Source organism: Accipiter gentilis, chromosome 19 (assembly GCF_929443795.1).
Source record: "Accipiter gentilis chromosome 19, bAccGen1.1, whole genome shotgun sequence".
NCBI lineage: Eukaryota > Metazoa > Chordata > Aves > Accipitriformes > Accipitridae > Astur > Astur gentilis.
In genome coordinates, this window is record NC_064898.1 from 11,559,602 (window position 1) to 11,584,153 (window position 24,552).

The following is a 24,552-nucleotide window of genomic DNA, read 5'->3' on the forward strand; positions in this document are numbered from 1 at the left end:
ATTACTTAGAAGTGGCGTTAAATAAAAAGAGATACAAGCTACTTAGTCTAAAATTTGTGTGCAAAGGGTGCAGAAATGGCATTAATACAAAGTGAGGAAGCCCCATGTTGTCTTGCATTCTTCCAGAACTTAAAATACTGTGACTTTCAAACCTCTGTGTGTATATATATATATATATAAAAAATAGTTACAACAATAAAAATTAAAAAAAAAAAAAAAAAATTAAGAAAAAAACCAAACACTCCAAGGCCTTCACCCACAGCTAGCAAAAGCCATTTGGAGACATGTACAAAGCATTCCAACAGTGTTCAGAATGTTAAAAGCTTATATCTTCAACAATGAAGAGATTCACAAACTTAATTTCCGAGCTGTAGTTGTGTAACCCTGTGCACAGACATAAGGAAATTGCATATGTATGTTCTACAGATCCAGGGAATTCACCATGGACTTGCACAGTTTGTATCTGAAGTAGACCATGTGGTGGGGTTTTTCTCATTGTCATCAAAAGCAAGGAAGCAGAGTCTGGATTTAGTGAATAAAATACACATAAATTATCCATAAATTGAAGACAGTTCACATGAATGAAGGAGGTCCAAGGATTTTTGTTGGAGGAGGCTGGTATATAACAAGATTTTTCACCTGTGATCAGTAGCTTTTGTAATAGTGGAGTAACAACAGGGGGAGAAAGTAGAGCTACTTAGAATTATGTGCACAGCCACCCTAGGAAATCATATGCTTCCCAATTCAAATTATTCTAATGGACACTAATCATATTTAGTGGTTTTGTGCTTCGCAATACGAGAAGGATACTCAATGAGGTATAATTAGCACTAATTATTTTTGCAGGCAGGCAGAGGTTCAGACTGTTAATGACTTACGCTCTGTATCGTTTTTCCACCTATTTTGACCTGAATCTAGTTTGAACTAGCTTGCAAGAGCTTTAGGGCACACTCACATCTTATTTCTGAGCACTGTCAAAATACTGGTAATAGTGTAAATTGACACCTAGTTCATACGTAGGCCTTAGTGAGAAATATCCCTGTATAGTGTATTGCCAGCAAGGTGGCATAGTGTTGCTACCCTACTCCTTACTAGCTTCAAGTTTTTTATGATATTCAGTACACAATGGGCAAGTATGGCAGGAAAACTACTGCTACTTGTATTAAGTTGAGGAATTCATAGCCTTTCCACATTTAGTTTGTATACATATTTCCAGGAAGTTCACTGCCAGAATTGTTGACAAACTCAAAAATACCATTTACAAAGAGATTTGTAGTTTCACCATCACAATTGTGATCACTAGAAGCTCTATTAGTCAAATAAGCTATCTGTCCAGTGAAAATGCTTAAGTCCAAATACTGAATACAGCCCTGAACTTGGATTTGAAAGGACTGAGCAAGTAACTGTTAATAAATATGCGGAGTAATACATGCCCGCATCAGGTTAGGCAGAAAAGAGGTAGCAAATTTCATCCACCTGCAAGTAGTGCCTTCGGCCTGCACAAAAGTTACACTACCAAGGCAACATGATGCAATACAGAGAAGAAGTGCCACACTCCACACGTGGCCGAGGAGACAAAAAGGAAGAGCCCAAAAACAAAGCTCCACCAAAATGTTTTCCACGTATATTCACTTAATTAATGACACGGTGGCTTACATGAGCAGCACCTTCCAAAAGATACTTACAACAGTACCTCCACAAATGTTATTTCATTATTTTAAACACAAACCCCACAACACACTCAAACCACACAGCTTAGGAACAAATGCAAATTGCTACGCGTTAGCTCTGCCATCATAAGCCTACAGGCCACACCGCCTCCAGCTACTGTTGTCTAGTTGCTCCTACACAGCCAGTGGAACACGGCGCCCCGGGAGCAGGAGCGCTGGCAGGCCGCGCTTCCCCCGTCCCTGACAGACCGCCGCAGAGAGGCGCCGCGCCACGGACCGAGCAGGCGGGACGGCGGCGCCGCCGGGACCAGCCTGCCTAGCTCCTCCGTGACCCGGCAACATCCCCGTCGCCGGAAGCGAATGGAGGGGAGAGGCGGGCCTTGGCAGCCTTTAGCCAGTCACCGGCAGGCATCGGGAAGACAAGCAGTGGCTGTAGCCAATGCTGTCTGGGGGCTGCGCACGGCGGCGGCCGGCCCGCTGGGGGGCGGGGGGGGGCTGCCGCGCTCTAAGCGTACGTGGGGGATTCCGGCCCGCCTGGCGCGTCAGGGCGGTGAGGGGGCGGGGCGGCGGCGAAGTGCCGGACGCGGACCGCCAATAGGCGTGCCGGAGGGACTGACAGGCACGCAGCTCGGCCAATGGGAGAGCGGTGGCTGTTAAAGGGCCGGCGACCCGGAGGGGAGAGTTGGGCGCAGGTGAGTAGTTCGCGCGGCTCCCCGGGGACCCGAGCGGGGCCGGCACGCAGCGGGGCTGCCGTGGGCGCGGCGTGCTAGGCGGCCCCCGGCCCCTTTGTGGGGGAGACAGCGGCGGGCCTTCGCTGCCCCTCGGCCCCTGAGGGCGGCGAGGCGGTTGCCCGCCGTCCTCCTCGGCGGCCCCGCGGGGAGGCCCTCCTCCTCGTCCTCCGCCTCCCGGGAGAGGCGCAGGGCCCCGCCGGCCACTTGCCGGGGGCGGCGCCGGCCCCGGCCTGCGGCGCGGCTGGGGGCCGTGGGCCCACCTGCTCCCCGGCGCTCAGCGAGCGCAGCGGGGGCCGCTGCCTCCCCACCCCCCCGGCAGAGCGGGCCCGCCGTGGCTCGGGGCCGTGGCCTCGCCGGCCTTTGTTGCCTGCCTCGGCGACCCCGCCAGCGGCTTCGCGCGCCTCCTGGCGGGACCGGGCCGGCGCCGCTGGCCGGCGGCGAGGTCGCTGGTGCGCTGGGCCGCCTCGGAGCTGGGGGCCGCGCCTGCCTTCATCTCTCCGAAACGCGCCCCGTGCGGAGGAGAGGCTTTCTCCCGTTGCTGTTTCAGGGGAAGGGGACCTTCCGACTGATGACTTGGGGGATTCAGCTGCCTGAATGCGCAGCTGCTTTCCATCCTCGGTGCCTCCTCGCTGCTTCTTTAAATCATCCTTCGAGGCGGTGTGGGTTCCCGTTAGCGCTGGCCTTCTCGTGTGCTCGGACCGCGAGCTCCTTGCCGGGAGGACTGTCCCGTTCGGTGACGTGTTGAGCCGCACCCAGATCCTCCTGTACTAAGGCCTCCCTTAGTACAAAAGCATATAAGTTGTTCCAAGCCAAGGTAACCATCGGTTATGAATCACATACAAAGTTTTCCAGAAGGCCCCAGGTTTTACTGTCATGCAAAGATACTCAGACTTCCATGTTTTGTTAAAAAAAAAATAAAAATAGAGGTAGCAGGTCCTCCTCATTTGAAGTGTTTTTTTCTTCGTGATGATTTTTCTAGAGAATAATTCAAGTTTGCTAGCAGCAATCCTTCAATCCTGGTGAATGCATGGCTTTTTTGTTTGCTTGCTTGCTTGCTTGCTTTTTTGTGTGTGGTTTTTTTTGTTGTTGGTTGGTTGGGTTTTTGTTGGTCCAGCATGTGGTTATGCTATAAGGTGAGCAAGGGAGATAGACATAGAGGCAGAATGTGGATGCCCCTTGTCATTAAGTACATCAAAGTTAATCAGTGCATGTGTGTGTTGTGTGTTCATGAAGGGTTCAGTTTTGTTTTGCAATATTTGTTTTGTTTCAACCCTGACAAATAGTTTGTGTTTCTTCAGTCCAGTGATGAGGAACTTCTTCACCGTAGGTTGCTTCTGGCCTGACAGGGCTGCATCAAATTCATAGCTCCATGTTGCCATCTTTCCTGGAAGACCCTTGAAATCTTTCTGTTACCATATGAGCAGAATTGTTTCTTTTTTCCTAGCCAGCATTTTGCGTTTCTCCCCAAACTGTACAAATATGCATTTTGCATTTGCAGCTAGACCCATGCCATACGATGGGTGCATGGCTGGTCATGTAATGGGCTGTTTGCATGCTGTTATTTCCCAGGGATTTCTCTGTCACTTGACCAGACTGTAGCTATTCGTTGTCAGGAATCCGATGTCTTTGGTCATGTACTAGAAGTACTTTTGGTCATGTAGTTGAGAAGGAATATTTTTCTTGCAGATGTCTTCTCTTACCTTTATGGTGGTGTAAGTGGCTTGCACTGACCAATAGATTTTTTTTCACGTCTGCTCTTATTTCCACATTTTCTGAGTGAACTTCCCATCTTCCCAGCTGGTGCACTCAGTGGGTGTTATTTGCTGTGGAATCCTCTGCCAAAGACAATAAAATATAGAGCAGTTACAGTTCCAATTTTGGAAAAACTGTAATGACTGTCTGCTGGGGTTTTTTCAAAATGTACGCATTTCATGTTTTAGACTTCATATCAAAACAAAACTTAAACATGCTCTGTCATGGTTTTGTAGATCATGCTTTTCAAAATGGTGATAGTTACAGAAAAAAAAAAAACCTATCTAGAATGCATACAAATCCTAGCTTATTACCATTTCTGTCCCTTATATACTTTGAACATGTAACAGTTCATTTTTCTGCATTAAAGAGTAATATCCTGGAGACCATCTAGCAATGTCAGAAAGCAGAATATCTCAAACCTCAGCTCTAGTTAGAAAATAATGCTTTTCAGTTAATATTTCAGGAGGGTAAACAGTCCCACAGTGGAGTTGATCTAACACTGGAAATCAACATGACATTGATAAGACAGTTCATTAGCATTCATTTATATCAATAAGAAAAGAATTGTCTTTAATGAGCCAGTTCTTTTAAAAAGGAAAGAGTTGGAAAAGATAAGATGTCCTTACCAATTGGAAGTTAGTAGCCATGAGTTTTAAAATAGATAGCTTTGCTGCTGTTTTACTGGAAAATTCAGGGGCTTGTATGGGGGGGGAAAGTCTAAAAGTCTAATAAAGGAATTGGATGCCAGTAGTTTCCAAGTTAGTATAATTCTTAAAGGTTATGTGCTTGGCTTGTGGTGTAAAATCCAAAACCAAGATTAGGCACCTCACAAAGAGTGGCTGGGGAGATCAGACAGGTGATGCACAACGCCTGCACAAGGAGCAGTGAGACTGACCCACAGGGTAACCTGACATTTGTGTGTTTTAACTCTCAATCTTGTCTGGAGCTAAGGTCAAAGCTTGGCTGGCTGTGTCTTCCACAGTCATGTAGAACTATATTTAGAAAATACCATTAATGAAAATTTGATTTGAAAACCCAATTTTTTTTGTTTTCCTGTGATTGTGCCCACTTTATCCTGCTGTGCTAACACTGAGAAATTTAGGAAGGGCCAGGGTAAATATAGATACCATATGAGTCTCTCAAATCCTGTGGTTCCCTGTTATTGGGGAGTGACCAGAACCTTGTTCATCCCAGCTGAGGCTAAGTAAAGGACTTAGCTAGTGTATATCTTGAGGTTAAAACATCTGTGATTCAGCAAAAGTCTGATATTTAAGTACCTTAAGAGACAATTAAGTATCTGCTAGTATTTTCAAGAGTTTGACATATCTGACTGGCAAGTACTTTAGAAAGTCTGACCCATTTTTCCATAGTTAGCAAACTACTTGAATGTTCACTTAAGTACATGCTTAAAATCAAATGTGAAATTCTAATGTTTTCAGTAAAAATACATGTGACCTTATAAACAGAGGTTCAGTGTCTTGGAAGTGGCAAGTCAGAAATACTATAATTCTTGTGGAACTTACGTTGTATGTAAGAACTCTATGTAGTTCTTTTTACCTGGAAAACCAACTCAAAGTGGATACCTCTGAATCTTTCACACACACTCCCCACCCTGAAAACAGGTAAGTGCAAATGTGTGCGTTTCTAAAGCCAGCATGAAGATATGAGCACTTGGTCATTCCCCAGTAACCAGGAATCACAGCTTAATCTATATATTTATCAGTCCAGAATAATTGCCTTACTAACAGTGAAGCTTCTAAAAGTTCTCTTAATTCGTTCCGTGTGCAGGTAACTTTTCTGTAGAATTCACCTACTCAGTAACTTTTTAAAAGTTAAAAAAAAGTCTTACACAATATAAACTTAGAATTTGATACATAGGTCAAGAAATTCAGTTGCCGTAATAATAGAAAAGCACTAGTGCTCTAATTTGCATTTGAAAAGCACAGCAAGTACCAAATAAATTGATTTACTGCCAGACAAGTAAATAGGATGCTGCTACCTTGAAAGCCCAACTATCTTTTTGTGGTAAACTTGTAATAGTAAAGGTTAGACACTTAATAGTACTTAATAATAAAGGGAGACAATTAAATGTCAGATAAAAGGTCTCAGAAAAATTTTATGTAAATCTAGCAGATACAGTGCTGGTTTATGGTATAAATCTGATTTTTTTAAACTGCAACATATTTTTTTTTTAGTACTGGTGATGTCAAGGGTCTACATTAAACCAGTAGGGGTTGTTGGTTTGGTTTTTTTTTAAATAATTCCCTTTTCTCAAAACCAATTCATATTTTATTCTCAGAAGTGCAGGAAGTTTCACACATCTTAAACAGCAACATGCAGCTTCCAACTTCAGTCTGAGGTGTCAAAAGCGCTGGGTAACTGCATGGGAGCACTGTAGAGTAGTCCATGCTGATAACACACTCATACTTTATGCAGTTGATTTCTTCTTGGGACTCGGTTTTGCATATTTGCTAGCTAGTAACCATCAGAAAAATATGGATTCACAGTGAGGAGAATTATTTTAATGAGGAAAAGTAGTAAACCAGTTTCCTAAATGCAGCATTTTAAAAAATATTAGATGCCAGCATGCTTACATGTTGGGTATGAAAGAATGTTGCTTGATACAGAAAACTTTGCAGGTGAACCACTTATCTACAGTCAGTAGCACATAGGAGATGAAGAGTGATGTCGAGACTATTATGTGCATTATCCCCCAAATGGAGGGCTTTTGTGTAATGTGCTGATGTGTATGTTTTAACCAAGTTCAGGAGAATAACAGGAGAAAAAAAATACTTAGTAATTTAAGAATCCTGTATAGCTCAGGGGAGTTATTTAAGGATTAAGTCCATTAGTGAGTAGCAATCGGATTATAATCTGCAAGCCGTTTGCTTCAGGTGGACAAAAAGTCTAAAGTAGATTAATAGTGAACAAACCTAACAGCTTGAAACTGTAAGTACTGTATGGTGAATTGTTGGCCTACTTGGTTAAAGCTTTTTAGACCTACCTAAAGTGGTAGGTAACATGGTACAAAAGAAAGCTCAAAATAAATCCAAAGTTGGACCATTACCAAGCAGTCTGTGACTAAGAACCATTTTTTGTTCTCAGTCTCTGCTTTCAGGTTGGTTTTGGTTTTTTGTAATATGGTCTATGATATATTCATCACTGCATTAATAGTTTCCTGGTTTTCCCACTCAAACTCTCCACTTTCTGTAGAGAGTTGTGCATAATCTGTCAGGTGTATTATGGGGTTTAGCTTTCTCTTCAGCATCGGGCACAGGACCAGCAATTGCTGAGGGTAGAGGACTGGATTGAACTTTCAACCTGCCATCACATCTGACATGAGGTGTTTTGCAGTGTGAGAAGGATAGAGGAGGCGCTACTGTGGGCATGTAGTGACTTATTATTCCTAAATCTGTTTCCTGTTAAAACATCTCTAATGCATGACGTGGGTGAACTAGTAGTTATTTTCTGACACTCAGCAGAATTGCTCCAGTTCGTTTTTTGTGATTAAGATAAGTCAGAATAGCCTCTAAACTTCAACTTTTCATATTAATCTACTTTTTTTTTTTTTTTTATGGAAATGGTGTCTCATTTAAAATGTGTCTCAGAAATTTCAGTCACCTAAACATTTCATGGTTTTGAAGTAATGATATAACAACTTTAGCTGCTTTTGGAAATAACTTAGCATTCAAACTGAAATGTGTATGTCAAATTTCAGCCTTAACCAAAACCCCACTAGCAAAACTCTAAGAGTTGAAGGAAAATAGCTGTGTTTTTGTAATGGAAATATCAACTCAACCTTAATGGTTCATGACATAGATATATTAATGGATTTATAATTCATATGAGATTAGAGAAGGTATCTATAGCTAGCTACTTCATATTCAGAGTTTAACAAAATGGTTTTCTTCTATTGAATGAACAATCAATTCAAAATATGCATTCCTTAAATGATGACTTAGGAGTCAAGTTCATTAAATGAGAATATACACTGTATACCTTGGAGATTTATGTTGTTTGCTCTTTTTCTCTTAGGAAGCCTGACAAATAGGAAAATACTACAAAGTGAAGAGAAAATTCACTTCATGAGAACAGAGCTCTGCTTTCATTGGCTTTTAAATTTTATTTGTATTAATAACTGATTAGTGTTAGATCATCTCTGTAGTCTACTGTGGTAAAATTATTAGGTTAAAGCTGGAAAAAATGAAACAATTAAAAAGAAAAAGAAAAAGCAATTTTAGTGTTCAGGAAACTCAAACTCTCCTTAAAGAAATCAGAAAAAGGAGAGAAGTACTCTTTTCAAAGCAACTTAATACAACAATTAATGAGATGAAACGGAAAGCTTGGGAGGAAATAGCAGAGTGTGTAAATGCTGTAGGTGAAGGAGAGCAAAGAACAGGGACAGAAGTGAAAAGGCGATACCTTGACTGGAGAGCACTCATGAAGAGAAAACGTCTGAATGCAAACATCAAAGTAGTAGGTGCTGGGTTTCACCTTCCTTCATCCAATTTAGATGACTCTCTCAATGAAGACATGGATGAGAAAATGGGATTTGCAATTGAATCTAGTTTTGAATGGCAAAATATCACTGACTTCAGAGAAGCTGGTGGATCTTTAACAGAAATCAAAGTAGAAGAGGAAGAGGAGGATCCGCAGAATTTTGAAGTGAGTGACTGACATACATTAGCTATATGCAATATGGCCTTCATTTCATTTCAGCATAAGGCTTTTTGCTGTGTTTCTTCATAGCATCTGCTTCTGTTTTTTCTGCATGTGTGTATTAAAGAAACTGTAGAAACAAGTATGTTTCAGAGAGATGGTATTCAAATCTAGCAACTTGCAATTATGTGGAAGGTCTTAGATGTTGATTATTAAATTGATATCCCTCAACTTTGAATATGTATTTGCACATATATTTTCCACTTGCACGTGCCATAGATAAGAATTAGTTCAGTCAGTAGAATGAAAATACACTGTTGAAGGAAACTGATTATTTTAATACTTAGGCTGTCTGGATGGATGAACAGAGAAGAGACAGGCACCTCTTTAACAAATGAAAATATATGTTACCTACAGGTACAGAAAGAAATAGAATACAGAAAGAAATAGAATACTGTTTGCATTTCTTAAAATGAACCCACAGGAGGTGAACATGTTACTTGAATAAGTCAGGCATCCATTCCTCTCTGTCAGAATTTTAGTGTGAATTGACAAGCAACTGTGGATCCTGTAGACGGGTTGTTACTCTTAGTAGTACCGTGACTGTCCTGGGGTAGGCAGCCAGCTGGAGTGAAGTCGAATGTTTGGATAGTTTTGTCATGCCTGTACAAATATATAGTTCTCATTTAAAAAAAGGGGTACTTAAAATAGGTTTGGTTTGGGGGTTTTTTGGGGGGGAAGGGAGATGAAGCAACTCCTGTCTTAGCTCAGTTGAGATGTGTGCTGGCAAAAAATCAGCATAAGCTGTTAAATGGTAGCGAGACTACTGTCTGACAATTGCCGAAGAACAGTGTCTGCTCCAGTGCTAGAGGACCGTCAGTGGCTCTCTGTCTTAAGATTTTCAGAACCGGTATCTTCCTCAGTTTGCCTTTCTTTTGTAGCATACTTCGTGGGAGACAATTATACCTTGTGTACTATGAATTGGTAGCACACAAGGGCTATAATTCTGCACAAGTTGTGACAGTCCACCAAGAGCAATGGTCCTAACCACCTAGTCATCTGTGTCATAAATAGCTTTACAGCAAATGTGGTAATACAAAATTGGTTAAACAAGTCCTGTTTATTGACCCACTTAATACAGTTTGAAGGGTTAGGAGCATGTCAGTGTTAAACGTTTTTTAGAAATGGAATCCTCAAGTTAGTGAAGGCTAGGTTAGCTTACATAACACATAGCCTATGGATCCAGCTGCTCTGATAAATAATTAGTCACAACAAATTCCTAGTGGCTTACCTAAATGTCACTCAGCTATATGAAAAGTAAGAACGATACATGCTTTTTTAGATCCAGTTTTCTATCAGTGGTTCTGAATGCTCTATAATATCTATCATGCAGTATTTTCTGTATGTTCTTCCATGTCCACTGACAAGCTGATTTTGCATTTTTCATTCCCAGGTATTAACTCTACCTGTGTGATGGTAGAAAACAGTCTTTTGATCTAATATGGGTATTTCACAGCATGTGAATTAAACAGTTCTGAGTAGCTTTTAAGATAAAAAACCCCAATATGTTCTTTTCAGTCAAGTTGTGTGTAACAAATTTGTTCTGGCATAGGCTGGTATGTAATTCTTGTCTTTCCTCTCTGCATTTCCTTTGCATTCCTCTCTGCAGTTTCCTATTGAGGAAGAAGAAGAAATTTTGTCATCAGTTTTGCCAGATTCGAAAAAAGAAAATGACCTGCCAGACTTCCCCCACATTGAAGAGTTTGGAAATCTAAGCTCTGCTCAAGCTAGGCTAGCCTATGAAGATTCTCATTTGCTTATAAATCTGGAGAAGCAGAAGGTGGAGCTGGAGAAGCAGCGACTAGACATTGAAGCTGAAAGGTTGCAAGTGGAGAAGGAGCGCCTGCAAATTGAAAAAGAACGGTTGCGGCATGTTGACTTGGAGCGTGAGAGACTTCAGATTGAGAAGGAGCGACTTCAGATTGAATGGGAGAAACTCAGGCTAGAGACTCTGCATGCTGAAAAACCTGCCCTGGAAAATGACCTCACCCAAACAGAAAAACCCATCATGCAGCCTCTAGATCTGGAAACTGAAAAGTTAAAACTTGAAAAAGAACGTTTGCAGTTAGAGAAAGAGAGGCTGCAGTTCCTAAAGTTTGAGTCAGAGAAGCTGCAGATTGAGAAGGAACGCTTGCAAGTGGAGAAGGAGCGCCTTCGAATTCAGAGAGAGGGTCACTTGCAGTGAACTTCTTGACTGAAGTGTCAACATTAGTGTTTTGATGTTTGTAAAATAGAGGTAGTTCTTTTCTTAATACTGAAACTGTCCTAGAGGCTTAACATTCTTCTGTTCAGAGTTGAATGTTGATGTTAAACTGAAAAAGAAAAAAAAAAGGTGCTCAATATGTCAGTGTGCCTACATAAATGAGTTTATGTGTGAAATTGCTTTTCAGTGTATCAGAACTAAGTGTTATGTTCCCTTGTCTTCAGTATTGTGTTGTATTAGTTCAGCGTCCTCCTCTCATAGACACATTAAGAAGAATCAAGGCTGAACCTTGTACATTTTTCACTGTACGAACAGTAAGGAATGATCAGAATAAAGCAACATATGTTGTGAGGGCATGGCGCTGATGATAGCCCATGCAGTAAATAAGTATAAGTTAGACAGGACACAGTAACACAGAGTCATGATGTGATTAATTCATTAAACTTAATTTCCCCCCCCTTTTTTTTTCCAACCCCACAATTGGAAAAAGAGTTAAAGAATCATCTAAAAGTTAAAGTACAAGTTAAATTCACTGCAGTTGTATTTACTATTGTTCTATGGCTTGAACTGAATGGGAGTGCAGAAAACAGTTTTCTCCTTTTGCATGAAGTATTTATACTAGATAGATGAAACTACATGTCAACCATACCTACTGTAAGCTGTACTGTTGGTTGCACCAGGTCATTAATAATACTATATGGAATATAGTACCTGTCTTAGTATAGCACAGGGACTTACTGATTGATCAGGCATGTTGTCTGATGAGTCTGTGATCACTCCCTGAAGTAAATTGCTAGACCTGATATGTTCCTTGAAAGAGAGTAGCTGGTGATGGGAGTCTTGGGAGTGGAGACACAGAGGCTGAGCAGAGACTAAGGAGCACTGAGCTTGAACACTAACACTCTTGATGTTAATTCTGCCTGGCCAGCACTGAGGTCATGTCCGTGAGGCAGCCAGAAGAGACTTGTATAGCTGACACCATATAGTATGTTTTAATTAGACAAACAGAAATGGTCACTCCTGAAGGCTGTCAGTATTTTTCATAAGCAATGTATTCATTTAAAAATAATAAAAACCCCAAGCTTTCTGTTATTTCGTGTATTTTTAAATCCCAACTGAGCCAGACTTAATATTTCTCATCTTTCTGCAAGTAACTATCATTTCCTGACTCTGTTTGAAACTTAAGACTATGAGAATACTAAATCTGAATACATGTTGAGTGACTTACATGGATTCTTGTGCAAGTAGATATATTTATACCACTACAGGATTACTTTTATTCTGCAAAGAAAATGTTATTTTTTTATTACTGAAACAAGTGTGCTTCTACAGTGGAAATAAATTTGACTACTACAATCCAAAATTGCTCTTGAGACTGTGTTTCTTCACAGAGAAACAGGGCTACCTATGAAGAGAAACCTGGGTACTCAACGCTGGAGCACCCCAAAGTTGCTGCTGCATGTGTTCCCTGTGTAGTAAATCAGAGAGAGGAAGCACCTCAGAGCAGGACTTCAACCAACTATCACTTACTTGAGAAAGGAAAAAGGAAGGAGACACAAACCAGCTGGATAGAAATGCCCCAGGGGGAAGTGCATCTGAGATTATTCCTGATTGTGGTGGGTTGACCTTGGCCAGATGCCAGGTGCCCACTAAAGCCACTCTTGCTCCCCTTCTCAGCTGGACAGCGGGGAGAAAATAGAACAAAAGACTTGTGGGTTGAGATAAGGGCAGGGAGAGATCGCTCACCAATTAGTGTCATGGGCAAAACAGACTCCACTTGGGGGAATTAGCTTAATTTATTACCAGTCAAATCAGAGTAGGGTAATGAGAAATAAAACCAAATCTTAAAACACCTTCCCCGCACTCCTCCCTTCTGCCTGGGCTTTACTTTACTCCTGATTTTCTCTACCTCCTCCCCCCAGCAGCGCAGGGGGACGGGGAATGGGGGTTGGGGTCACTTCATCACACGTCTCTGCTGCTCCTTCCTCTTCAGGGGGAGGACTTCTTACTCTTCCCCTGCTCCAGCATGGGGTCCCTCCCACGGGAGACAGTCCTCCATGAACTTCTCCAATGTGAGTCTTTCCCGTGGGCTGCAGTTCTTCATGAACTGCTCCAGCGTGGGTCCCTTCCCCGGGCTGCAGTCCTTCAGGCCCAGACTGCTCCAGCGTGGGTCCCCCGCGGGGTCACAAGTCCTGCCAGCAAACCTGCTCCAGCCTGGACTCCTCTCTCCACAGGGCCACAGGTCACAGCCTCCTTAGGGCATCCACCTGCTCCGGTGTGGGGTCCTCCATGGGCTGCAGAGGGACAGCCTGCCTCACCGTGGTCTTTCCCACGGGCTACAGGGGAATCTCTGCTCTGGCGTCTGGAGCACCTCCTCCCCTTCCTTCTTCACTGACCTGGGGGTCTGCAGGGTTGTGGCTCTCACATGTTCTCACTCCGCTCTCCAGCTGCAGTTGCACTGTTTCCACCCACCCCCCACCCTTCTTAAATCTGTTACCCTAGAGGCACTACTACCATCATTGACGGGCTCAGCCTTAGCCAGTGGTGGGTCCGTCTTGGAGCCGGCTGGCATTGGCTTTATTGGACATGGGGGAAGCTTCTAGCAGCTGCTCACAGAAGCCACCCTGTAGTCCCTCCTGCTAACCAAACCTTGCCACGCGAACCCAATACACTGAAATAAACTGACAAATTTTCAGCACTCTGTGATTTGGAGAAAGTACTTATCCTTCCCTTTTAAAACAGGAAAGAGGCAGAATTTGGGAAGTTTGTCAGGATTGCCTAGTGCATACAGCATTTACCCAGATAGTAGGATGACTTGGATTTCATGATCACTCTATCCTGAGGTGAGCAACTTTCTAGATAACTATTCTGACTGCCAAATGAGGTGAGTAGGAGCAAGGGGCAACGTAGCCCACTGTGTGAGAGGTAGTGACCAGAAGGAGCAAGCCAGGACAGAGAACCTTCCTGGGGTCTGGTCTGTAAGAAGTGCTTGGACAGGAAGGAGCAGGTGTGGAGTCTGGCTCCTATTTCAACAGGTAGTTATGCTGCTGCTCAAAACCAGCACATCTGTCTTAATATTTTACTCCAGTTGAATGACTTGGCCATTAGGATAATGGTTTGTATTTTACATTGGACATCTTGGGAATTATGCCCCAAGAGTATTAAAGGTTTTTGGGAAAAATAAATCAATCAATCTGAACCATTTCTGCATTCTGAATTGTTTCAGAAATTTGAACACTTCTCCAAATGTGAATAGAGCAGTATGTAAGCAATTATTTCTTCTAACAACTATTCAGCCTTGCAGGCAAATGATGCGTCCTTCGGTTATACAAAACCTTTTGGAAAATTATGAAATTAAATATTATCATAAATCACTGAAAATACAGTTTCAACATAAAATTTAGAGAAAATTACTGAGTTTAATACATCAATTTTATAGCTTGCTTTTTTCATACCAAAATTGCAGTCATTTTGTGTTAATTTGAATATAAATGTCTTATCTTTAAATACTAGTCTGCAATCTCTTAAACTTTTAATTGCTTGATTTACCAACCTGGGATCCTGACAGCAAAGCCTAGGGGCAAGATTTCGACCATGTAAATGTCACCAGTTAGGACATATGCATGAACTCAGTTCCTCTGTTGGAGAGGCAGAGATTTTTGGACTCCTGCTTAAAAGAAGGGCCTGTGATTTTAAGTAACAAGCAACATTTCCAGGCTGGGAAGAGTTTTAAGACAAGGGGGAAACCACACACTTAAGGAGGAAGAGGCAAGTATTTAGAGGAAAAAAAGGAGAGGGTGAAGATCAAACCTTTAGTAAGAGGGAAGGTGGGTGGAGCTGGTGATAGATAAAACAGAGTACTGGAAATATCCCCAGTGGTCATTGCGAACTGCTTTGCCATGGTTATGTCTGATGCACTGATGTCAGATCTCACGGCTCTGTGGACCCCCATGGGAATTTATGAATGGGAAAGGGAAGGGGCAAAGTGCAGCCTGAGGTGCAGGAGGCAACATCACAGCCACTGCAAAAGGCGGCAGGGTCATGCACTCCGTGCATGCTATGTGCGTTCCTGTGCTGCAACAGGAACATGCACTGGGACCTTCATAAATGCCATTATCTCCATGAAGGGGTTTCTAGCCAGTAATTTTAGGGCCAGAAGGCCAAATAACAGTAAAATGAAGGCTACTTCAGAGAGTTTCTTGCTGTCTGTAGTGATGGGTCCCTGGCTGAGACATTAATGAAGCGGAGGAGACTGCATCCAGGTGTTTTCACAATGCAGTTTGGAGACAGACTGGCTGATGTGTTTGGAGACAGACTGGCTGATCATTTCCTTGATGTGTTATTTCTGGCCCATTTTGAGCAACTTCCACTGTGCATGAAAAGATGCTGCAAGCAATGTATACACAAGGTATAAAATATTTCTTTATGAAGACAAACAAGAGATGGTTAGGGTTTAACAAGCTCTCAGACTAAGCATTAGTATGCTCAACACCTCTGTGAGAGACTGAAAGAGTTAAGGCCTCAAGCGTTGTGGTGGGGCAAGTTCTGCTTAAAGACAAACCCCGCACAGCAAGGAACCCAGGTGAAGAGCCCATCAGCTCAGCCATCAGCAACAGGAGGGGGAGGGCGTGCTGGAGGGCGCGCAGCTCCCTGTTCTGATCAGCTGTTCTGATACAAAGATCAAACAACAACGGCCACGTCTGCAGGGAAGGAGAAGTTACTCCACAAACCACCCCCAAGCCCAAAGGCTCACAAACTGCTCATTCACCTGACGAGTTTGGGTGCCTGCCCGAAGGAGGGGCAAGGATGATAAAAGGCCACAAACTGGAGCCCCCCGGGTGCGCAAGCCCACCGGGACTGGACCCCTCGGCTGACTGGACCCCTCGGCTGACTGAACCAACGCTGGACCCAGGACCAGTGAAATCTTTCTCTCTTCCTTTTTCTCTCTCTGTCTTCTTCTCTCTTTCCTTTTCCTTTTCCACAATCCCTACACCTCATCTGTTTCAAGATATAAACCATTGACCAAGTCTGAGACTAAGAGTGGGTCCAGCCGCCCCTAGACCCTTCTCTGAGGAGGAGTCTGGAAAGCAAGGGGGTCTGCTCTGAACCTCCTGACTCAACGGGAGGGATCTCCTTATTCCCTGAATTGATGTATATGGTTACCCTGGGTTACATGGTTTACAGAGTAGTCTTATGCCAATTCCTGTTGTGAGAAACCCTGCCACCTACTACCACACCTCCCCAGTTCAGTTTGCTTCTGTCATGAATAAAAACTTTCACTGATTGTCTGGTGTTGTTTCACCTTGATTTAGCCCAAGGGAATTTCGAATTAAACAGGACTCCCTGGTCTGTCCAGTTGTGACAACCTCGAGGTGTCTTTACTAGCCAGACAGGAATCAGCCAGGAGAGGAAGGGTTTATCAGCCTCCAGGGCTCCCTGGCATAGCTGTGCAGGTGGTGCTGCGTTGCCATCTTCTGAGAGATTTTTTCTTTTTTTGCTTTGGTATTCCTTACTCTTTCCATGTTAGTACAATATTTTCCCCTTAAATCCTTGAAGTGCTACTGACACCTATCTCAACAATCCCACCTCCATCTGTAGTTTTACCTTATCTTGCTTGACTCTTCTCTACAAATTTTCTGAGCTTTTTCTCAAAACTGTATCATTTTCCCCTCAGCATGATCCAAGGTCAGGCAGCTGGGCTGTGCTGGGCCCTGGATTTAGAGATGTAGTGGGGAGGCTACATGTTTACCTGCAGGGTTGATTGGACCCACCCAATCTCCCTGATAACTGTCCAGGAGGTCTTACATAGCAGTAGTGCTACTCAGACCAACCTACAATGAGTGAAGCAGTTCTCCAGCACCCACCTGTGGAGTCAGGAGCTGTGTGACTGGGTGATGGTGTCCTGGATGTTGCTCCTGTTTCTGTCTCCAGGATAACAGCAAGACTGGGCAAAAAGAGGCAAAGCCAGCATCAATATCCTCGAGCTGTTTCAGGTGTTGGAAAAAGCTTCTCAGTCACTGGCAGCTCTGTGAAATAGCATGAAGGGGCCAAGAGGGAGAGAAAAGTAAGTCTTGGGTTCCTGAGAACTTTCCAAAGTAGAGCAAGGGGCTCTCAGTTATATCAGGCAATTCACCAGTTGCCTGGTGGTAAAAGGTGCCCAAAACACTGGTGCTATGCCAAGTGTTCGGATAATCCAGGCCTGGTTGTGTGTGTGTGTGTATCATCTTGAAATGGGCAATAATCTGTTAGCTGCCTTTTCAAAATGTAGCTGAACTAACTATGTTCATATTTCGTTTCCTCTCCCCAAAACAAGTTTCTAAAATCCCTCTCGCAAGTGGGAACAGAAACTGATAACTCTTATTTCTTCACCTTTTCATAGAACTTCTGATGCAGTTGCCACAAAAGAGCATCAGTACATCACCTGCCTCTCTGGCTCAGCCACCCCCAGAAGCTCCCCTCAGAAAGGCACAGAGTGCTCCAAGGAGATGGAGTCAGATCGAGGGTTGATATTTTACAAACACAAAAATACCCTCAAAAATCCTACTCCATGTCAATCAGGAGCCTTGACAGAAGTGACAGGTGGGAGAAGAGGGAGGAGGAAAGACTGATTTTTCTCTATTGTTGCTGAAATCGGTTAGTGAATTTAAGCCAGAGGGTGTCAGAAAATGCCACCAAATGCAATGCTGTTCTCTTTTTTCTTTCTTTTTTTCTTTCTTTTTTCTTTTTCTTTTTTCTTTTTTCTTTTTCCTTTTTCCTTTTTCTTTTCCTTCTTTTTTCTTTTTTTTACAGCTGAATGTAATAACCTTGCAATCTGATGAATGGCAAAAGCTAGACTTAATACAGAAGATTGCTTAAGGCCTGGTGGAGGTTCCCATCTCACAGGCTGTCATTTCTCCCTTGTTGAGTTAGGACACTGCTGCTCTGTCTTCTTACAAGAATTAGTAACCCCAAGCATACACCCTGTTCCTCTCATGCTCAAAGTGCTTTGAAACATGACCCAGCTCAGCTCAAGTTCCCAGCTTCCCATTCAGGAGTAGAAGTGCTGGGCCAGGCGATTTGGCCCCTTACCTCATTGCTCAGAGGTCAGGGAAAGACTGTTTTTTCCCTGTTCCACTCTCCTCCAGGCTATCACCCTGCCTCCTTGCATGCTCCCAATCTTTGCTTCACCTTGTGTCTTGCACTGCTCTGCCTTCATCTAGCTCAGAAATTTCTGAGGTGCTTGTCATTTTGATGTCCATACATCCACATGGTGCTGATTTGCTCTCTGTTCAATTTTGATATCTATCCATTCACATGACACTGTCTTGGCTCTCTATTAAAATGGAGCATGAGAAGGCAACAGTCCCTGGTCACTGCCTGACCCCCACTGACTTTCCAGAGAGACCTGGTAGTGATATATTATCCCTTTTTACCTTTTGTGGAGAAGTAAAGAAAAGTCGCTCTCTTTTCCCACACAATTTGAGCAAGAATGACAGGTATTAAAGCATCAAAAAAAAGGAATGGGTGAAAGAACTGGGGTTACCTAGTCAAGAAAAGAGGGACTGAGGGGAGACATAACAGCCTTCAAATACATGAAAACCTGCAGGAAATAACCTGCTCTTTGTGCCTGCTGCCAATGAGACATGGAAGAATAAGCCTAAATTGCAGCCATGACTGCCTGGACTAGCCATGAGGAAGAAGACTAGTCAACAGGAAGGACTGGTCTAGATACCTGGGGAAGCTGTATGATCTCCATCATTCAGCAAATTTAAAAATATGTTTGGCAAACATGAAGTGTGATACAGATACTGTCCTCCACTGATATTTTCCACCATGCCATGAATAGGAGCAACAAGAGTATTTGCTTCTTTTCCTGCTTGTCTTTCCCATTTCTCCATGCCACCAGGTTGCAGGCTGGCTTCCCTTGAAGTTTTTTCTTGTGAAAAGACAGTACCTATGCAGTGTGGACATGAGATGCTACCTTTGCTTTTCTGACCCACATTTCTTTCCAAGGCTCAGCCAGCTCCAGCACGTTAGTGGAGCGCATCCCTGTGGATGGGGAAGGCTGTTCCCAGGAGGCCACGGAGGAGGTGGCATGGCCGTTCAGCTCAGGGCTCAGGCAGTTTGCACCAGGAACTCTGCTCCTGCTCAGCATCACGTGTGTGGCACATGGAGTCCTGCCAGGATGGCAGTTTGGCTGCATCCCAGGCAGCTTCTCGCCTCTGAAAACATGCAGTTGCTCTTTCACAGCTCAGTGTTTCTCTACCAGATTTGTACCATCTCCTGTGTTTGTACACCCCGTGAACTTCCAGACTAGAAAACCTGCATCTCCACAGTCACAAGCAGTTACATAGCCCAGAACAGGCGAAAAGATGATCAGTCCTGGAATCTGTTGTCAATAACACAGCGTGCTGTAAATTTTTGCCTATGGTGTTCAGATAGCATCTCATGCTACAAGCCGTCTGGCACTCCACTTTTCACTCATCTTTTCCATCACTTGTGTTAGTGCACGGTCTAATTGTTGGGCTTTTTTTGACAATATTCCTTTCCAGAGGCAAGCAGACACTCCAGCTTCATGACTATACCAATGGGGGGGAGGGTCCAGTGTGTGCTACTGCCATGGAGCTCTGATCTGTCGAACGGGGAGCTGCACAAGCTTCTGCCCCAGCTGTGACCACTCACCTGCAGAGCTCTTGCTGGCAGCAGTTGGCAGAAGGGTCTTGGTGGGCACCATGCTCTGACACGGCAAAGGCTGGAGCTGCTTACTTTAGATGTGTGTTTGTCTTCATGAATCTGTTATTTGGCATTAGGCTGTCAGTTTGTGAAGAGCTACGTTATCCACTAACCACATTATCCAGAAACCAGAGCAAGAACCAGTGGCCTTTGAGGAGTCCAAAGTGCTAAGGAGACAAGTAGCTATGTATAATGCAAATAAACCTGATTTAAAAGCTAGCAGAGTGAAAGCAGCAGCAGCTATGGCATCCAACAAATCTGGGTTTCACTGGAAGTCTAAATCCCTGCATCACTCAGGCACTATTGAAGCTTGCAGCTACCATTAAGATAAAATATAAGTAAGCCAGATTCCTCCATATGTTAGCAGGTTTGTTTTGCATCAGTGACTTAGAATGTTTGTAGCTGGTATTAGGACTACAGAAAGATTTTAATCCAGGCTAAAGAAAAAAAAAAAAAGAGAGAGAGAGAGAGAGAAAAGACCGCATTTTAAAATAAATGCCCAACTTTTCTTGTTTCCAGATAATCACCTTATTTGAAGATGCGTGCTCCAGGTAAATAAGAGGAGGAGGGCAGGAAAGAACGCCTTCAGTACTGACTTGGGGCAATTCATAGTACTTCATAATTTCCTCTCATTCTTTTTTTTGGCTAATTTATACCAAAACAATTACTTTTTCAAACCACTAGTTATGCCACCAGTACTTTGGTGTCCCTGGTGTCACCAGTGTCACCGGGCAATCTCGCAGCAATGCTGTGATCATTTGTCACTCATGCAGCATGAAATGGGAGTCGCAGAGGGAGCACTGGATGACGTGACTGCGGCAGCTCTCACCCCCGACTCATCATTTTTCCTTCCTGCTCTCTTAAGGAAAATCTCCCAATGGTAGGTCACAGTTACTATGCTAATGAATGCAACAGTTCTCAGCCATCAGAAAATATATTAGAAAAAAAATAGGTCCACTGGCCTGAGACCAGAAGCAGCCCTTTTCATGCACTGCACATAATCCTTTTAAACTTGACCTACTTTAGAGGACACTTCCATCCTCTCCTTTTACAGTTTATTAAGAATACCATTGTTATTTTCTGTTACAGCTTTACTGTTTTTAATTTCCTACTTCACACTATCAGTAGTTTTATTCTACACATTAGCAGACCATGGAATACCTTGCCTTGTTACTTCCATATTTTCTAATTGCAACACTCCATCATTAGTCAACTGGTTCATAATGTGGAAAGCAAAGTTGCTATTTCATTTCATGCTGTGTAATACAATGCTTCTGGTTCAGTAATTACATTGTGCCGGACTTGTGATCAATCCTGAGATAGCTCACTCTTGATGGATAGCCCCATCACAGAGTGTATAAGAGTTAAAGGAAGAAGCAAATTTTTAATTTTACTCCTCTCTCAATTTAGCTACTTTAACACTGCTTTTCAGACCAATATTTATCTCACTGAGATAAGAAGAGATTACAGAAATGAGAGCTTAAAAAAGAGAACTGAAGTTTGAAAAGAATTTTCTAAAGTTTTGGTTTGCAAAACAGGAAAAATATAAATTAGATATTCTTTCATGGAAAGCTACTGTATATTACTCTGTTAATGGAGTGCAAATCTTTTAGTCACCTGTTTAATGTACTGGAGAAAACCATTACCTGCTTCTAGTAACTATTCCAAGGATTATGTGAAATGAGCTGATGATCTTACTTACTACTACTGCTCAGTACTAGGCCTGTGAAAAAAATTATTTCCAAAGGTTTTCTGCTCAGTCATAGCAGTGTTCGTGAGTCAAACAATTTTCTGAAGTGGCAGCCAACTTTCAACCAGTTGTAGGATATAGGAAGTGCCTTTTCCTAACAGGGGAAATACGGGTGCCAAGAGTGCAACATGGGTTGCAAGGACAGCCAGAATAGCCATGACAAGCGAGGAAGACTGGAGAGGGCTATAACCTTTATGGACAAATGACATCCTAGTACGCTGAGGTTACAGCAGGGGAAAGTTTGATCCTGGTGGGTCATGTTTACGCTTTTCTGAGAAGCATCTGCTGGGAGCCAATTTCAGGGACAGAATTTCTGGCCAGACAGACTATTGCTTTGGTTCAATAAATCAATGTTTATATTCTTGCATATCTTTATATAATTGCATGATATGAGGGCAAAACCTATAGGTGAAATATTCCTATTTATGTAACAAAATTCTCTTGTCTTCATTGCTCTTTGACTTTTGCACAGGGCTACACCTCTGACTTTTCCATCGTATTTCCTATCTGCCATCATTTTAGTATATAATCCTTCCCCCGAGGACTAGCAGTGAGACCCCACCAGTGAGAAATAACAGGGTTAAATGCTTCAGAAATCCTGATCTCAGGTACCCTGAAGGGGGTTTGGTCATCCCAACAAAGCAAGGTGAGGCGGCTGTGTCTGCAAAACATATCAAGGTCATTTTGTATCCAAAACACTGAAAGGGTCTGAGGTTCAGCGTTCAGTCATAGAGCTGGGTAGAAGTTCAAGGGAGAGAGGGCAACAGGAGGGCTGGACTAGTAAGGCAGGTAGTACACACTCTGCTGTGACAATGGATATAAAAGAGCTGAAAGTAGTTAACTATAATTAAACAGTAGAGAGAGATGGAAGTGGGAAAACTGGGCAGCAGATGAGAGAATCCTGGGTGGACAGAGGCTGGCTGCCTGGCCCCACCGCCTCTTTCTCTTCCTCAAGAAGAAACAATACAGCATCGCTTTGGACTTTCCACTAAAGCAGCTCCTCCCAGCATCCCCTAAATGACGGATGAGCAAAACCAACATGCAAGGCCAGCTGTAACAATCGAAGAACAACAACACAAAAGCAACACATCAGGAATTGGAGAACAGAGGTGAAGTCAGTAAGTGAATACCAGGGACACAGGTGAAGGGTGAGAACGACAGCAGCTACAGCATTATTTATAGCATCTTACCTCTCTTCTTGGCTTTCCAGGATCAAAATGCTTTTCTATCAATTCAGGTATTCAACTGACTTTTAAATGGACACATCAGTACTATTTTATACACATTATTAACACAGAGGTCTTTTAGTTGAAAGACTCCAGGTTGTTTACAGGCACGGCAAACTGCTCCATTCAAGAGGATCAGGAGAAATGCTTTGAAGATAGATCAATTGATCAATCACTTCATTTCTGGTATGTATCTTTTTGAACTGTTGCAGCAAAATAGCAATTAAGAAAGTAAAAACACAGCAGAAAAAGTGGGGAAATTGAATATACAAAGGTGAAGAGCTTTCGTTATTTTTCCAGGCCTGGGTTCAGATATGCTGAATGAGAACAATATTTTAGCCCACTGGCACCTTGAGCACTTGCAAAGCTGAGGGCCATTTGGTGATCCCTCCCTGGGGAATATGCTGCAGTGTTTCTGGAGAGGACCTGAGAGCCCAGGAGGTGAAGGCAGGATGGTGGCTCGTGGCAGCAGAGAGACCTGGGGAGGATGAGGGTCCTTAACCCTGGGATCCCAGGGGCCAGTCTGTGTCTGAGTCTGAGCAGCTGGGGGAGGAGGAGAGAGGATCAGCCTCCCCCTGAGCTGTGACCGTCCACTTTCAACTGCCCAAAGCTTTAAAGAAATGCACAACAGACAGAAGGGGGGAAAAACCGCCAGAGATAAGAGGTATTATTCTTTCATACTGGTTTTAGCAGAGAAAAAAATCTCATAGGTAAGGGCAGGAGACAAAAATGGTCGAATCTAATGAGGACATTAAAACCAAAAATCTATGTTTTTGTTGTTTGATTTTATGGGTGTTTCTGCTGCTTTTCAAGACCTGCACAGGGAGTGGGCAGGAGTACACCTGCTTTTAGATGTGTGCAGATCTCCCTGTAGATATATCTCAGAGCCCTGGCACACCATCCACTCTAGGGCTGGTGGCTGGTGGGCTAATGGCTCTCTAAATCATTCAGAGCAGACTATAGTTAAAAGAACTAGCACTGTTTCTTTTACAAGTGGGGGCTGGAGAGATCTTTTGGCTCATATATAGAGCAGAGAGATTGTGGGCTAATCCAGAATGGTATCCAGGAAAGCTCTTACTCTTAATGGACAAGCTAAGGTTTATCACTAACTTCTGAGCTGTCTCAGACTGAAAATAACAGCATTTCTGTCCAGACAAATATGCATTGTCACATACCTTCCTAAGAATTGATTTGTATTTGACCTTATATATAAGATCTAATTAAATTTTTAGCCATAGAACATCTTGATAACAAAATACTTTCTGGAAGCAGTTCTTTCAGAGGCAGAAATGAACACAAATACTTGCCCTACTTAATTTTTATCACAAAAGGACCCTTCATGTGAATCAAAGTGCACATGCCGGCTCCTCCTCCTTCCTGGAGCCCACCAGCTTCCCTTCCTTCAAATTGTTTTCCTATCTGCAGTATTTATAATAATTGCAATGTTTCTGCAAGAAGGAGACAAGGCTGTTTATTTAGGAGGCTGTACTCAGAAGCTTGTCAGTTTAGCTGCACTGTTTGCTAGAAAAGAAAATTCAGTCCATTAGAAGATGCCAGCTTTTATTCAGATGAGCAAACCCATTCAGAAAATAAGTCCCTCATGCCCTTTTCACACTGTGCCTTTTGGTATATGAGCGTTTTTAAGTCTGAGTAGTTCATCTGTTTATTCTTTTTGTAGAAAAGAGTTATTTCCTGTAGAACAGAAGTCTTTGTGGGAAGGAAATTGAGCTCTGTGAGCTTCAGTTCACAGCTTTTCATCCAAGGGTTCAGAAGGAGGTTAGGGGAA

General features: G+C 43.0%; 1 protein-coding gene across 3 annotated transcripts; it reads left to right on the plus strand.

Annotated features, from left to right (window-relative positions):
- Nucleotides 1–2,281: 2,281 nt before the first annotated feature.
- On the plus strand, nt 2,282–12,435 carry MSANTD4 (Myb/SANT DNA binding domain containing 4 with coiled-coils). 3 transcript variants are annotated; one of them, XM_049823398.1, is made up of 3 exons: nt 2,282–2,362; nt 8,192–8,821; nt 10,485–12,435. In XM_049823398.1, exons 2-3 carry the CDS (start codon nt 8,360–8,362, stop codon nt 11,058–11,060), a joined length of 1,038 nt encoding a protein of 345 aa, XP_049679355.1. In that variant the 5' UTR covers nt 2,282–2,362; nt 8,192–8,359; the 3' UTR covers nt 11,061–12,435. The 3 variants fall into 3 exon arrangements, with proteins under 3 accessions (XP_049679355.1, XP_049679354.1, XP_049679356.1); XM_049823397.1 differs by lacking the exon at nt 2,282–2,362 and adding an exon at nt 2,835–3,215; XM_049823399.1 differs by lacking the exon at nt 2,282–2,362 and adding an exon at nt 3,228–5,778.
- Nucleotides 12,436–24,552: the final 12,117 nt, after the last annotated feature.